Source organism: Lissotriton helveticus, chromosome 2_2, assembly GCF_964261635.1.
Source record: "Lissotriton helveticus chromosome 2_2, aLisHel1.1, whole genome shotgun sequence".
NCBI lineage: Eukaryota > Metazoa > Chordata > Amphibia > Caudata > Salamandridae > Lissotriton > Lissotriton helveticus.
Window position 1 is genome coordinate 141,450,474 of NC_136060.1, and position 16,932 is coordinate 141,467,405.

Below are 16,932 nucleotides of genomic sequence, written 5' to 3' on the forward strand. Positions count from 1 at the left end.
ACAGAGCGCTGCACTAACCTGGGCAAGTAGCGGTGTCGCGCACCCGCCCAGTAATGTCTCTCCGCCGATCAACCAAAATGGCGGCCGTTCTTTCTGGCCGTCTCCGTTTCGGGCTTCCTCCAGGGGCGCCTCGTCCCTGTGTCCTCTTGGCTACCAGGCAGTTCGACGCTTAGGGCTCCCCAGCCTCCAGGCGATCCGCGGGACACGCACCTCCTCCGCTCGTGATGCAGCCGCGACAGCCGGTCGGCTGCGCCAAAATAGAGGCCCCGGCTTTGCAGGCCCCGCCGGACAGTTTCGATCGCGGTACCCCGCCGGGACGCTCCCCGACCACGAGAGCCGATTCCAGCGCCGCCAGACGCCGTCGATGAAAGCCCCCGGGACCGGGCACTTTGCAGAGGCACTGGGAACCTTTCCCGATGACCAGGGCTAGGATAAACAGGTAGGATTGTTGCAGGCTGGTCGGAGCTCACGCTCTACACGACCGCCATGTTCGCCGGCTAAGCCACACCCCCTAGTTACGGGATCTTTGACCAATTTAGAGTGTGGTGTGGTGAGGATCGGATTTCACTCGATGCAGTGGTCAATACGAGAGATTCCGGGGATTCAAAGGAAAAATTGCTGGCGCTGTGGTAGGGAGCCCACGTTGTAATCATTATGTTCTAGTTGCGACAGGGCACCTATGTGTTCCGGTGAGAGCCCTAGGACAACGTAGTCTACCCGAGGCTCTCTCGCCGTCATAGCGAGATCGGTTACCATGAGTAGTTCAGAGGAAGTTCTTCTGAGGCTGACGAGAGAGGAGAAGGAAAGTGAATAAAGTCGCTGGATGGACTCCGCTGGCGAGACCCCCAGCTCAGGAGTTAGAGGTTAGAATGAGCTTGTTGAGGTGCACAGGTGCCAAGGGTGCAAGCCCAGTTCCAAAGCCTTGTGAGGTGTGCGACCCACAGGAAAAGATTGAGCGCCCAGGTCCATGTTGGCTGTATTCAGGTGTGAATGAATCCTATTATCTCAGGAGCAGGCCCCTTCCACTCCTCGCTAGGAGGGCCAGGTCTCTGTGGGGGGGTCCACCAAAGGCCTACTAAGGGGTGGGGTGGGGGTGGGGGTGGGGGTGGGGGTGGGGGTGGGGGTGGGGGTGGGGGTAGGGGTAGGGGTAGGGGTAGGGGTAGGGGTAGGGGTAGGGGTAGGGGTAGGGGTAGGGGTAGGGGTAGGGGTAGGGGTAGGAATAGGAATAGGAATAGGAATAGGAATAGGAATAGGAATAGAGAGTCCCGCTGCGCGAGCTCCGCTGCCAGTCCCCTTGACCACTGAGAAAATCGACGTTCCGTGTTATCCACATCCGTGGGGGCTGATGGCAACAGAAAAAGCAGTGGACACCAATTCCAGTTAATAATAGGCACTAGTCTGGTCAGGAGGGGTAAGTGAGAGGGAGAGGCTGCCTAAGGGGTCAAGAGCGAAGTGTGGGCAGCCCCCCTTGAGTCTCCCCTGGAGGCGTGTAGCAGGGCTTAGCCGCACTGAGCCGTGCACAGGCTGCCCTTCGGGTGAAGGGGGTAGACGTAGGATCTGCAAATGAGCCCAAGTAGTATTCAATGAGAGAAGGGGGGAGGGAGGGGAAAAGACCCTGCAGCGCAAAGTCGGCATCCTCTGCCCCCTCCTTTCTCTTTCAGAAGCACCTAGTTACTCCAATGGTATGGGCCTGATTAGTGCTAAATGTGGGGCCCGCTGGCTAAGGAGCAGATGAGGGACCAGTGTCCGGGCCAGATGTAGGGGCCGGTTCCAGCAGTCTCCCCCCAGAGTGCCACAGTGGGTAGGGACAGCAGGCAAGGAGTACAACTCAATCTTTGAATACAGACTTTAAGTTGTTATTTAAAATGTTCTTATTCTTCTAGTATCCTTGGAATGGCATATTGAGTTTCTTCAGACATATCTTTTAATGTGGTTCGATCCTCCGCTCTGGGGAGTGTAGCGTCTGTTTCAGCCAGACAGAATATGTATTTAAAATTACTCTACTACGGATGTGGCACAGAAAGAAACCACTCTCAAAATGCCTTTTGATGGCAGTTTGGGCTGGACTGTTCCCATGAGGCACAGGGTCTGACTGATTTGCATATGGCCATGTCTGAACTGGGGTGGTGGAGTGAGCTAAAGAATGATGATGGATTAAACCCAGATCAGCTGACTGGGAGTGAGTGTTTGATTTGCTCAAATGCTCCGTCCATCATCCCCTTTGGTATCGCAGAAATTATTTGGAGCTGGATTGGAGGATAAACTCCATTGTCTCTTCATGGAGAGGAAGCACTCCTCCTCTTTTAGGAAAGAGGTGTCCAAGTTTTTCAGGTCTTCTAGATGGTAGTCTTTCAGGGTGCCTTTCAGGAGGCACACCTCTGATTTTTCTTCCAAGCTCCAGGGAAACCTGCATCTTTGTTTGATTATTTCAGGAAACAAAAATCATCTTCTGGATTCAAAATGCTGAGACTATGCCGGGGGCTAGGCACCCTTACAGGTCAGCAGACGGATAAGGGAGTTTTCCCCATGAATGGAGTTCAATAATCTATAGCATTCCAGACTCTTCAGCCAAGTAAGGAATGATACGTACCCCTGTTCACCGGACGCCATCAAACGTCAAGTCCTGATGGAGGGAGTGGCCTCTCTTATAAAGAAAGTGATTTGTCTAGTACCAACAAAGTAGAGAGGACAGGGGGTTTATTTAAATTTCTTTTACGGAAATGAAATCCTCTGTGTGATATTGCCTGGCAGACTTAAAGAATTTGGATGTCTATATTGCGGATGTCAAATTCAAGATGGAGACCCTTCATTGGATTTCCCCATTAAATCTGTTTCAGAGTTCGATAATCACACTATATTTAATTGATACCTATCTACATATTCCTGTTCAAAGAAGGATTGGAAATTCCTCAGATTTGCAGTCTATGTTCTTACCTTTTGACATAAAATTAACTCCTACGGTATTCAAAAAAATGATGTCTCCAGTAGTTGCTCATCTTCTTTTACAGGGGATTTCAGTTTAGCCTACCTTGACGACTGGCTTCTTCACGCTCCTTCCTTGAAGACACCTGGAACATTTAGAGGGCACAAAGGGAGTAATGAACAGATTGGGCCTTCTCCTCCACCTACCCAAATGTTAGCTGTTGCCCTCCCGGGAGGTCAGGTTCATAGGAGCCAATGTCCAGGACAGATTTTGCACTTTAAGTCATTTGGCGCATCTATTGGTCTATTGGTGGAATCCAATCTTCTTATTTTAACAGCTTCTCATATTAAGGGTGTACGCAACACTCGGGCAGATCATTTGAGCAGGTCATTTCTTTTGTCGATCAATCTGTCTTTGTCTCCAGGATCTTCCTCCGGATCTGCAGGAAGTTCGGCCATCTGTTTCTAGATCTGTTTGCTTCAGAGGCTCGCAGAGGTTTTGTTCAAGCTTCCAAGAGGAGAGGGCATGGGCACGGATGATCTCTGTACTTTCCCTCCATTTCGTCTAATCACTATAACTTTGATGAAAATACAGCAGGAGAGAGCAGAGGTGATACTGATTGTCCCGTTCTGACTGAGGCGATCTTGGTTGCCTCTTCTATAACGACTGGTGAATGAGTGGAATAGGAGGGAATGCATAGAGCAGCTGAGGAGGCCAAGATGAAGACAGTGCTTCTACCCTTAAGGCAACTGGATCCTGATACAGATATGTGAACCTCGGAATTTGAGTGTTCTCTCTGGAAGCAAACAGTTCTAATAAACGTTCCCTGAAATAAATAAATATATATATCAGGGAAAGAAAATGCTTTTCAATGCAACCGGATTGAGTGAGGCAGATTTTGTAACCCCCCCCCCCTTGTCTGTTCACATACCACACTGCTTTGTGTTGTCCGTCCTGATCATCACATGCTAATTCAGAATGTTCCTCCTGAACTGTAATAATGCTAAGAAAATAACAGACCACACCTTCCTCAACGTTGCACTGCAACCCAAAGGCCTAGCATCCATTGTTATGATCATTGTTAGTGGAGACTGACAAGGAGATCCCCAGCTCAACGATACTCTTCTTCAAGTTCATTTCATATGGTTTCCAGTACTTCACTTGGTGAGTCAGCAGATTTCCCATATAAAGCCTTGCGCAAGGGACTACAAATACACATGTAGCCCTGAAACTTCAGCTACAATCTTACTGTACCTTCCTTTCGACATAATGGGGAAAAGAGGGCCGTCCTTCGCCTCATCACCCTCTCCCAAGGCAGAAAAACATGCCCAAATCAGCCCTTCTGAGAGATCCAGCTTTCATTTTTCCATATGTATAAGAAAACCATGTCACTGAAGTTAAGTGTTCATCTCATCCCAACACCTTCCATTCCTTAGGAGCATGGAACAGCCATTCGTTGAGGTATAGAAACACACTCCACCCCTGAAGATGAAAAGCGACCAATGGCGCCATCTATTTTGTAAAGACCCTTGGGGCAGACATAATGCCAAAAGGCAATAGCTGGAACTAATAGTGGCTTTTTAGTGCAAAAAAGCTGAGATATTTCTGATGGACACAGCTTGGGGGTGTATAAAGAGGCATCCATATGGTTCATGGCGATCATAAAAGATCTGTCTGGAATGATTCTTTGAACCTTCTCCATATTGAATGGAATCTTCCTTCTCCATTTGTTCATCCCTCTTAGGTCTATAATCAGTCTGAACTGACCCGAGGGTTTGGGACTAAGAAAAGTCTTGAATACATACGTCTGCCCTGCTCTACGTCTGAAACCGGAATCCCGGCCACCTTAAGTCCTTCTAAAGGCACTCTTAAGACCACTGCCTTCTGTGCTGCATCTGTGTGCCAGTCCTTCAGATGTAGATTCTTCAAGCAGAGATGGTGGTACCCCCTGCTATTTCCTTCAAGAATGTTAAAGGAGCTAGCAGATAAAACTCAATCTGTTCAGGACACTCCATATTCTGCTAAAACAACTTAAATAAGTTATTGCTAGCCGAGCTAAGCGATTGAGAAGTGTAAACTTCGTAAATGCCGGCTCTCATCGCTAAATTCGTCCCTGCATAGGAATTTTACAAAGCTGAATCAATGTTCACATCCGTATGGTCATATAAAATAGTATTCTCCACTATAGATGCTCTGCCACCCAGATCGACAACCAACAATCCACAGTCACAGATTCAAGCAAGGATTTTTCAACCTCTTCTAACGCATAAAGCCTAGACCCAAAGCTTTATGCTGCTGGAACTGCCTATGAGAAGGTTCAGAAGAGGTACATATTTTGGTGTAATCTGTGCAGAATCTACGACAGCTTCTCTTTATCAATATATTTGCCTTTTAAGTCCGTAGGAAGGAAAGCAACATTCTCCTCTCCCACTCCAGAATTGGAAATAGGAGTACTGTTCATCATTCAAGGGTTTACAAATTTGAGTAATATTAAGAGGTCATGGTCTCTATCTCATATCTATATGGCTCCTTTCGCAGGGATTGCAGAGTGCTTTGGCTTTGATATAATCTCATACGCTGATGATACCCAGCTGATGTTTATGCCAGGCCATGTCTTTCGGGGCAGAAAAAGAACAGTTTTTCTCAGGCATGCTAGTCATCTCAGACTGGATGAATGAGAACTATCTCCAGCTGAATGCAGATTAGCCCGAGATCATGCTGTTCAGTAAAGCCTCTCCCACCTTGCCGCCAAGACTTGGAACACCCTCCCCATCCACCTGCGACAGACCCAAGACCTGCCAACCTTCAGGAGACTGCTCAAGATCTGGATTTTCGAACAGTGGCAACTCTCTCACCCCCCCCCCCCCCCCTTTCCCCCTCCATCTTAGTGCCTTGAGACCCTCGCCGGTGAGTAGTGCGCTCTACAAATACTTGATTGATTGATTGATTGCCATCTGGGCTGATGATTGGTGGCCGCAGCAACTGGGAGCCTCCCCTGTGCCCAATCAAGCAGTAAAGAATCTGGGGATAAAATTGGACCAAGCCTTAACTATGAGAGAGCACATTCTGGCCACCACTGGCTCATGCTACCATTGCCTGCGCCTATTGCCTTCCCTTACCTCCCTATCTCCTCCCGGAGAACGTTGGTTCAGGCCATAGTAATAAGCAGACTGGACTATGTCAACACCCTGTTGGCAAATGTCAGGGAAACACTGATCTCTAAGCTTCAGATTGTTCAAAATACGGCAGCAAGGCTTGTGCTCAACTGCCCTTCTGGCACCTCTTTGGCGCCCCTGCCGAAAGAACTACACTGGTTGCCTGTGAAGAAACACTCCTATTTTAAAATCTGCTGTCTCGCATATAATGCCCTAAAGGGCAAATGCCCACTTTACTTTCAGAAAAGAATAAAAGCGTATGCCCCATGCCGTAATCTAAGATCTGGCTCAAAATCACTTCTGTAGGTCCCTTGCATCCGTCTAAAACGCAGTTGTGGAAAGGCTTTTTCTTACCTCGCCCCCATGTACTGGAACACGTACGTTCTTGCCCAAGGTACTGTAAATTTAGGAAACACCTCAAAGCCCACTTTTTTTAAAACACCCTCATCGATTCCGGTCTTAAATCCACAAGCAGCGCCGAGATGCCCTAGGGTAATTTGTGCGTTCTATCAAGTTGATTTAACATAACATAACATGGTCTCCATCACAAAACTTTTAATCCTGTTCACCAAGGATGTGTCCTTATGCTTAGCCCTCTTCCTGTCTCTAAAGGGAGAAAAGCAGGATAAGGATGAATTGGACCTCCTCCTCTTGCAAAAATGCTTGCCCATTCTGCAACAATCAAGAAATCAGCCCCAAAACTGTCTATAACACATCTGTAGAGGCAACCCCCTTTAGAACTCTGAATCTGACAACCATACTGAGCAAGATACTGCAAGGGAAAGCCCAAACCAAAGTCTAAAAAGTCCTTCTAACACGTTTAATTTGGAAAGCATGCGCACCTGACTGCACAGCTGATTCTTTTTGTCTAAACACCTGACGCGCAGGGAGCCCATATTACGTATGCGCAAAGTCCCAGTTCCATGCCTTGTAATAAACAGACCACTCGCATGGACCCACTTTTCAGCTTGAAACAACAAACCATACAAGGCGTCTTGAGAATAGTCTTTTTAAATAGACCCTCAAAGAAAAAAGACCAAAACCACAGGCCATTTTCCAAAGGAAAGAGAGCCGACTGGAGTAGTCGCGTGACTGTGGCATTATTTATCAGCAATCCGATCCAGCCAGAAGACTCAATTTTAGGAGGGGGTAAGGAGAAATTCCACCTTCTGTCCCCCTCATCTTTCATTGTAGTGCCCTAATCCCACTGTGCCTGGCATAAGGGGAACACTGGCATCCCATAAGGAAGATCCAAGCCTGACAGTATCCCATGTCCCTGTTGCTGTCATGGTCAGGCCGGAGAAAAAACTGGAAGTGATGTGGGTAAGAGGATGGTTATACTGCTGCTACCCCCCTTTTCTTTTCACGTCCTGGTTGAGGTGGAGCTCACCTCAAAAGAAATCACTTGGATGAGGACTGTGGATGTAGGATAATGCCATTTACTTTGTGAAGCCAACTAATTTACTAGCCTCATGGCGGTTAATGACTGACAGGCAATGTGACTCATTTATTCGGCATCAGTCATGTTGCCTTCAGGCCTGTTCAAATCGCTGCAAAAGGCTCAGGAATTAATGTTCATTTTCATATCATTAATTATCCACAAATTAAAAAGTTTATGTATCTGCTCTCTAGGGCGTGTTGCACAGACTTAAATGTTTTGGAGAGGTTGTGGTTTCAATTTCTAGTCATTTGTATGGCTACATTGATTAATTTTGACTTGAATAATACATTTAGGATTGTGTATTTACTGGTGTTTGTGGTCTTCTATTTCAGGTTCCCTGGCAATATTTGCATTCTAGAGAATGGAGAGTGCTTGGCGTCAAGCTGGCCGAGGTAGGGGGAGAGGGCGCAGTGCCAGTGCAAATGATGGATCGCTGATGGCTCCTGGGCCCAGACCAGGACCTGAGAAAAATTCCTCTCATCCAAAAGGTGCCCCAGCTTCTGCTGCTAACTTAAGTCACATCAGTACTGGAAGGGGAAGCACTTCTTATGCTTCAGTCAGCAGCCGGGTGGTAGCCGGCAATTCCAGTACGTCTCCAAAAGGTAAGTACTGGTAAATCAAGCAATCAATATATCTCTTTATTTGATTCAGACATCAGAGCCATAGCATACATGTTAAAAATTACAGACATATAATTGATTAAAAAGAGAAAATGAAAGTATTAAAATTACATTAAAAGTTACATAGTATAAAAAGGCAGTCAAATCATACTTGCAAAAAGCAATATCTAAAAAGTTAAGATCTAATTTCTAATGCACCTCTATTTTAGATCTGTATTTTATGACTTGGCAAATCATGTGCAAAGTCAGTATGAATGAAGTTGTTGCAAATACAAAAAGCAGATTTACGTTAAGTAAAATTCATATTTTTTCAAAGGGGTATGAACTAAAGTTTCCTCAGCTCGCAATAAAAACGGCAAACGAGTTTCAAATGTAAAGTTCTTTGTTTGGCAACTGCATCACAGGGACATGGGGATGGATTATCCTCAAAACTGCCTTTCAAAGGGAATGAAACCAGCAAATGGAAAGTATTAACATGAAACCTGGTTAAAACAAATCTGTGTTGAATATTGGTAACCCATATGAGGTAAGGTTGAATAACACCCTTATGTAGTAGAACAGGGTCTCTCACTATTTACATTTCGTGAATCATTTGATTCCCTCATATTTAGACAATACTTCATGAGAAGTGTTCTAAAATCTTGTTTACTGATACCGTGCAAAGTATCTGTATCATCACAAAAGCTGATAAGGCCCTTCTTAAACCTGGGCGTTTGGTTAGACTGTGCACTTACTTTTCAGGCAGAGACAAAATCAGTGGCTGGCAGCTGTTTTGGACTCTTGCGCGGTCTGAAGGCGCTGCTCGGGTTATTTGACACTCAAACATGCCAGACCATTATCCAGTCTACTATCCTTTCAAGACTGGACTACTGTAACTCCCTGTACCTGGGTGCTAATAAGGCAGGCATTAATCAACTGCAGAGGGTGCAAAACGCCACTGCCGTACCCTCTTTGCCCCCTCGAAATCTTGCCCAACTTCCAAATACATATGTGAGCTACACTAGCTTCCGATAGAAAAGAGAATTCAATTCAAGTCATTCTGCATCGCTCACAGAATTTTCAACGCCCAAGCCCCCTTCATTCTAGCCAATCCTCTTGTCCCCTATGTACCAGAACGTACCCACCGCTCCTTGAACCAATATCTGCTATGTACTCCCTGTGTTAGAAGAGCCCGGGCTGGAGGCTGGCCATTCCGAGTTTTGGCTTCTTCTCTCCGGAATGCTCTCCCTAGCACTATCAGGAATCTACAGGACCATGAGGTTTTCAGAAGGGCAGTTGAGACCTGGCTCTTCCCCCTGATTAATCGTCTGTCTTGCCCCCGCTTCTCGGTTTGTACCTGCGGATCTAACACTGGGATGCCCCATTGCTGGGGCAGCCATGCGCTCTACAAATCCGATAACATAACATAACATTATAATACATACCCTTAACATAAGATAGCGAGAGAATTTGCTCAGCTGTATCCAGTATAGGCAATCCAGCACAATGTTTCTGTTTAAGGCAGCTGCCGGCTTCAACCAAATTGATTGCCATAGAACTAGAGGGGAAAGTTTAATACAGTCTTCTATATATGGTATAGCCAGCTGTTGATGGCAGATTGCATTGGCGCAGCTGAGTGGGACTGCTTACATTCTCTTTAGACAAGGATTAAGGATTTTCTATTGTCTGTGTCTGTGCATTGGCCCATATGCTTACCCCAACGAAGGCTACTGAGACACCACTTGTTAGGAATATCTTTGTCATCTCTTTGAGGGGTTTCATACCAAGCCTATTTGCAAAACTGAACGCAGCAGTGATAGATTTTTTTAAGTAGAGTTTCCTAACTTCCTAAACTCCAGTTAATCCAGCGATCAACATTAACACCTAGATGTAAAAATGTGTCAGTGGTAGATATCTTTCTACCCATTAAAAGGTGTGCACAGGATTTTTTATGGGCTGGTAAGGTAAAGGTTTGTGCTGGTATATAGCCCACTAAATGAGGCTCAAGGAGTCCGACCACAGAAATGTAGCATTGCACATAACAAAACTTGTAGCTTGCCCAGCTGTCAATATACTATACATTTTAGACCTGAACCTTTTGGCTGTTTTTGTTTTCCCACATTTTGTATGTAATCTTCTTTCTCATTTGAGTCAATCTTGTGATGTGCAGTGTTAAACAAAAGTAAATATACAAAACATAGTTTACCATTTAAGGAAATATGTATAGCATACAGTACATTTCATAAACATTATTTGAGAGTCGGCTAACAGCCACCTTCGCACTACAGTCTTACAGATTGTAGACCAGAGTCACAAAAAAAGAGGGAACCAATACATGTCCATATTTCCTTTAGGCCAGTAGACCCAGCCATTTGCCCCATACTCTTTTGTATTTGGCCAGACGTCCCCTCACCTAATACACAGGCTTTTCCTGTGTGGCGCACCAATCCACCTCTCTGCGCCTGAGTGCCACCGTGGAGGGAGGAGGGGGGGCAGAGTCTCTTCACTTGGCTGCTATGTCCCGTTTGGCCACCATGGTGGCAGTATCCAGAAATGATCTGTCGGTCCGAGAGCCACCCAAGCCTTCCAGAACCCCCAGGAGGAGGACCAGGGGAGTAAGTGGGACCTCCCATCCCAGGACCGCAGTCAGTTCACCCACTACATCCATCCAGTATTTAGTTAGAGCAGTGTGGGACCAACTCGTATGGTAAAAGTCTGTGGGTGTTTCCGCAGTCCTTGGCCAATTTGAAGACTAAAGGTATCCCGCCCAGTGCAGTCTGGTTGGGGTGAGATAGGCGCAGTGGAGATAATAAATTTGCATCAGTCGCAATTTGGCTGAGAAAGTGATCACTCAGGGAGCCATAAGTGTGCCCCGCCAGTCTTCATTTTTCAGGGGACACAGCCATCTTTCCCAATGTGTCCGCAGGTCTTCTAGTGTGGTAGGGGAATTATTAATAAGAGAACAGTAAATCTGGGACACGCTCCCCCCTCCCCAGGTCCCTCATAAGATGTTTGGCCTCTAGTGGACTGAACTCAGTAGTGCCAGCAGGAATGTGAAGGTTAATGGCGTGTCGGAGCTGTAAGTATTTGTAAAACTGAGTGGTATAGGCCCGTAAGTCCTGAAAAGTGCGCAGGTGAACCCCCGACCAAAAATCTCCGAGTTGCATAATGCCAACAAGATCCCATTTCCTAAACCCCTCCAACTCAGCCACCTCCCTCATCCTAGTGCCATGCCACAAAGGTATCTGAAGCGTGAGCTTCGCATCCCAGCATTGCAATGAAGCATGGAATGCCATGCAAGGAGGACGCCCTAGTCACTGCCAGAATAGCATGGGAATCAGGGAGCCGTAGAGCATTGCCTGGATCTGTGAGAACCACAGATTCTCAAGTTCTAATTGGTAGGATGGATCTGACCATCCCCCTAAGACCCAATTCTTAATCACTAGGAGGTGAGCTGCAATATAATAAAGTAAAAGGTTGGTTATTCCCATCCCACTCACATAGGGGGCCCGCTGGCAATGGGCCAGGGCCACACATGGCCTCCATTACCCCACAGAATGCTGTGACCATTTTGTCCAGGGAGTGAAAACCAATGGCGTGGGAGATGGAGAGGCAGATTTTGCAGTACATAACAAAAATCGGAGGAGTACATTCATCTTGTACAATGCGATTTTCCCAAGTGGATTCAAAGGAATGGCCAGCCATTTACGGTGGTAAGGTTGAGGAACCAGGTAAATTCCTGAAGCTCCACCCATATCCCCAGATAGCGAAAATGAAGGCGTCTAATCAGTATGTCAGATTGCCAAACCACACAATCGTGAAAAAACGTGTAGGGGTACCAGGATCAATTTGGCCGTGTTAAGTCTTAAACCTTACGCTTCCCTAAAGAACTGCAGGATATAGAGGTAACAGGGGCCCGTACGAGCGGGGTCTGCCATGAACAATAGGACCTCGTCTGCGTAAAGAGCGATTAGATCTTCATGTGAGTCATTCCAGTGCCATCCTCACACTTGAGTATCACATCTGGTAAGTCAGGCCAGTGACTTTATCACTACGGTGAAAAGAAGGGGTTAGGGCTTCAGCCCAGCCTTGATGAATGGGGTAGTCTTCAGAGAGGACCCCACTGAACAAGACTTGAACCGACGGGTTTGAGTAAAGCACGTGTGCGAGCCCCCTGGAAATGTGGGCTGGAGCCCGCTCTGATCAGCATGACCTCTAAGTATCGCCAGTCACTATATCCAAGGCTTTCTCAAAGTCTATCAGTAGGATGGGAGAAGGTGACAATGGGCCAGTGTGACATGCAGGTGCCACAAGCAGTGCCTCGTGCTACAATGCGACATGAATCCACACTTATGAGGGTATTGCAGGGTGGTGAATACTGACGTAAGACTGTTCAGCTAGGACCGTGGTATACATTTTTACCTCCGTGTTAATGAGTGAGATCGAACGGTAGTCCGAGCAGGAGGACGACGAAGGGTGCGTTTTGGGAATGACTACGATTGTGGCCATAAATATGTCCATAGGATAGGCCCCTTGCTCCACTGCCTCCGTTTACAGAGCATTAAGCTGTGGTGTCAGCATCTCCTTGAACGTCAAATAGTACTCCGCTGGATACCCGTCAGGGCTTGGTGTCTTTCCTGTCGCTATTGCGGAGATGACTGCGCCTATCTCTTCCAGTGATATGGGTTGGTCTGTCAGTTGGGCATCATCAACAGCTGCTGGAGAGGTACTTCTCATAAAAAGTTGGGATTAGACTGCGAATCCCAGCTCTAGGCTTCTGAGTAAAGGCACCTATAATATTCAGCAAAAGTCCGCGCAATGGCAGCGGAAGCGTGCTGAGTGCAGCCTTCTGTGTCTAAAATTTCCAGAAATATCCAATTGGCCAGGGGGCGTGACGCGAGCCAGTAAAGGAACTTGCCATTTTTGTCTCCCCGGCTGTAGACTCGGGCTGTAGAAGACCTCCACATTTGCTTGCCCGATTCTCCAGGCAGAGGGCGTGAGTCTCCAGCTGGGAGAGGTGCTAATGCAAGTATTTCTTTCTAAGATATCCTTTAGCAAAGCTGCCAACACCGTGCCAGGTGAACAGACCGTGCTGTCATTGCACTTGAAGTAAGGCTTAAGCTCCTCACCCACTGTCTGTTTATCGACCCTATCCTGAAGAAACCAGGCATTGAGCCGCTATATGGGTCAAAGCGTGTCCACGGGCCTCCCATGCGAAGAAGGAGAGGCGTGTGGTCAGAGATTGCCCTGGGAGTATTTGAACACTAGTGAACGTGCAACATTGCGGGGCGGGCATAGAGATCAAGTCAATTTGGGAGTGGGTGTGATGTGCAGTGGTGGTGTGGGTGTACTGGCACAATCTGGGATTCCATGTTCTCCATACATCGCATAAGCTAAACATGGAGGATCACTCTGAAAGGCACTTAGCACTTGTGCACCGATGAGGGGACGGGGCCCCAATAGCATCACAAGCAGGGTTTAGGACTGCATTGAAGTCCCCCCGATCACTGTCAATGCCTGATGGAGAGACGACAGCAAGTCTGTGAGACCTCGGAGAGAGGATTCAAGGGCTGTCAAAAGTACATAGACCTAGACAAAATTGAGGGTATGGCCACCCCGTTCCACCCATAAGAGCCAAAATACGTCCCTGGGGGTCCCTGATGTCCCGGGTAACCTCAAAAAGGAAGGAGCGGCGCAGGAGAATCGCAACATTATTTTTTTTTTTGTTTTTTTTAAACATTTTTTTATTGCGGAACTGTTACACGGCCATTCAGCCCACAACCCGGAGGTCGGGCGGCAAAGTAGGTACAACATAGACACTGCAGCCCAGCAAAGGCCGATGCGGATAATCATCGCCATGTAGTTCAGTTCCGCTTTTAATTTTGAAGGAAATGATAAAAACTTGAGAAGTAACAATCCCAGAGACTCAAAAAGAAAGCCCCCCTACCCTCCGCCCCGAACGTAGCAAGGCCCACCCACCATTCCGAAGGCAGAACAACAGTGATATAGGAGCAAAGGTTTGTGGTATGAGCAGTATGCGTAGTCCGCCCAGCAACCCCCCCCCCCCCCCCCCCCCCCTCACCATCAGTGCAGTAGCAATAATAGTTCAACTGTGAGCGTGTAGGAGAAGACTAACTGGAGCATGCAGGAGTATATTAAAAGTCTATTGCATTACAGGGACGCGGGGAGCTCAGCGGCGTCACTGTCCGTGTCGCTGGAGGAATTATGATCTCGCAGGGCTTGCACCAGTGTCTCCCACGCCTGTGCAGATTCCAGCGCTTTATCATTCTGCTGTCGCCTCGCCAATTGGTAACGCAGGGTGCTCTCCCCCTCTGCCCATTTGAGTAATTCAGTGCGCCATTTAGTGCTCGTCGGACCAACTCGTGCCTTCCAGCGCCGCGTCAATTCACGTTTGGCCAGGATAAGTCCCATATCTATAAACTTGCTGGTCACTCGCGTCTTGGGGGTGTGCGGGAACCAGTGCAAAAGCGTCACTGCCATGTCGAACTGGAGGGTCCGCCCCGTAACCTCATTAAGGGTGTCCCCAACCGTCGTCCAGTAAGAGGACAAGGCAGAGCAAGACCATAGCATGTGGGTCAGGTCCGCTCCAATTGTCTGACATCTCGGGCAAGCCGCAGTGTCAGCGGCAAAGTACTTCCGTATCTTCTCCGGGGTGAGATATGCACGGTGCAGAATGTAAAAGTGAACCAACTGGAATCTAGCGTTGCGCGTACTCTTCCAAGCACGGCGCAGCAGCTGAGCCCATGTGGTCTCCGGGATGTGTTTTCCTATGTCCGCCTCCCATTTGGTCTTGAGCGCCTCTAGGGGAGTCAGCTGCTCCTGGGTCATCCTAGTGTACAAGCATGTCACGGCTTTAACCGTGCCAGCTGCCATCATCACGTATTGGCACGTTGAGGACAACGGAGGTTCCTCCAGGCCAGTCCGCCAATGTGATTGCAGCGCTCTCGTGACCGCCGCGTGCAATAGGAAGTCCCCCCTGGAGATATCGTAGCGATCCAATAGTGTCTGAAAGGGTAGGAGTACTCCATCCTCATACAGGTCACCTAAGACCTGAATACCCGCCTCCTCCCATGCACGCAACTGGGACCAATCGCCGCCATGGGGGAGCGCAGTAAGCATTCCCAGTGGGATCTCGGGGGCGTATGGGTGGCCCACTCCCAGCTTGCGCTGAGCACGATTCCAGCACAGTCTAATAGTACGTTCCTCCTGCGTGAGATCCCTCACTGCTATCCTCTGCCGGAGCGCGATGTAGGAGAGAACGTGCCGGGGAACACCCAGGCCTCTCCCCTCCTCCGGGCCCCGGAATTCCCTCGCCACCTCCTGAGTGTAAGTCTGCAGTTGGGCGGCCAGGTAATACGTCTCAAAATCCGGGACCGCTAGTCCCCCCTCCGCTTTTGGTCTCATAAGGGTCTGAAGCGCAACCCGGCGGCGGCCCGGTCCCCAAAGGAATGCAACCATGAGTGACCTCAAACGCCTGAATTCAGCTGGTGGAATCCATATCGGTAACGTTCTGAAATAATAAAGGAGTCGGGGGAGCGCCTCCATCTTGAGTAGCGCTATTCGTCCCGCCACTGACAGCGGCAGAGTAGCCCAGAACAACATGCTGCCCTTCAATGCCCGGACACAACGAGATATGTTGCCCTCCAGGACATCGGCGGGGGAATGGTAAATATGGACTCCCAAGTATTTGAAGCAGCTGGGCGCCCACCGAATCCCCCTGGATGTGTCAGGCCGGGGTGCCCCGTGACGAACCGGGAACAAGCAGGTTTTCGACCAGTTCACCCGCAGGCCCGACAACGCGCCAAAAGACGTAAGTACTGCATCGGCGGCGGCCAGTGCTTCCTCTGCATCTTCCAGAAACAACAGCAGGTCATCCGCGTAGAGGGAAATGAACTGCTGCCCCCCAACGGTGCGTAGCCCCCCATAGTGGGCACCGGTGCGAAGCGACAGCGCCAGGGGCTCCACCGCCAGCGCAAACAACAGAGGAGATAGTGAACAACCCTGTCGCGTGCCGCGCTCCACCGAGTATCGCCGGGATATCAACGGGCCCGATTTCACTCTCGCCACCGCCGAGGCATAAAGCACTGCGGTCCAGCGCGCGAAACCTTCCCCCAGTCCAAACGCAACAAGTACTCCATGGAGGTAGTTCCATTCCAGGCTATCAAAAGCCTTCTCCAGGTCGATCGACAGTATCATGGGCTGGGAGGCCTCTTCATGACTATCCTCCAGCAGACGAAGCAATCTGCGGATGTTCATGGTGGTGTTACGCCTGGGGATGAACCCCGCCTGGTCTTCGTGGACCAAAGAGCCCATGTGTTCCAGCAACCTCGATGCCAGGATGCTGCTCAGTATCTTATAGTCCACTGTGAGCATCGACAGCGGTCTGTAGGACGCCGGATCAGTAGCCTCCCTACCCGGTTTGAGAAGGGGCACTACCAAAGCTTCCCGCATCGATCCCGGGAGGTACCCTAAGCGCTTTGCCTCTTTATAGATCAGTAGTAGGCGCGGGGCCAGGAGGTCCATGTAGGTGGCATAAAACTCAACCGGGAGGCCATCGAGACCCGGGGTTTTGTTGCGTGCCATCCGCTTGATGGCGCTGCGGATCTCCCCCAGCTCCACCTCTCCCCCCAACGCCTTGGCGTATTCGGGTTCCAGGGTAGGAATAGGCAGATCTTGCAGGAAGGCGCCGATGGGGTCAGCGTCCCCTCCCGCCCTGCTCTGGTACAGTTCCTCATAGTAGTTCGTGAGGCAGTCCAGGATCTCCGGCTGGGTATAGACCTCCACACCCGCCGC

The 16,932-nt window shown here is 48.9% G+C and overlaps 1 protein-coding gene across 1 annotated transcript in view; it reads left to right on the forward strand.

The window, feature by feature from the left end:
* NFXL1 (nuclear transcription factor, X-box binding like 1) overlaps positions 1 to 16,932 on the forward strand; it is a 624,964-nt gene that overhangs the window by 6,662 nt on the left and 601,370 nt on the right. The window contains exon 2 of the mRNA XM_078678225.1: positions 7,852 to 8,121. Coding sequence (XP_078534351.1) covers positions 7,881 to 8,121 — 241 coding nt within the window. The 5' untranslated portion in view covers positions 7,852 to 7,880. The remainder of the gene's footprint in view (positions 1 to 7,851; positions 8,122 to 16,932) is intronic.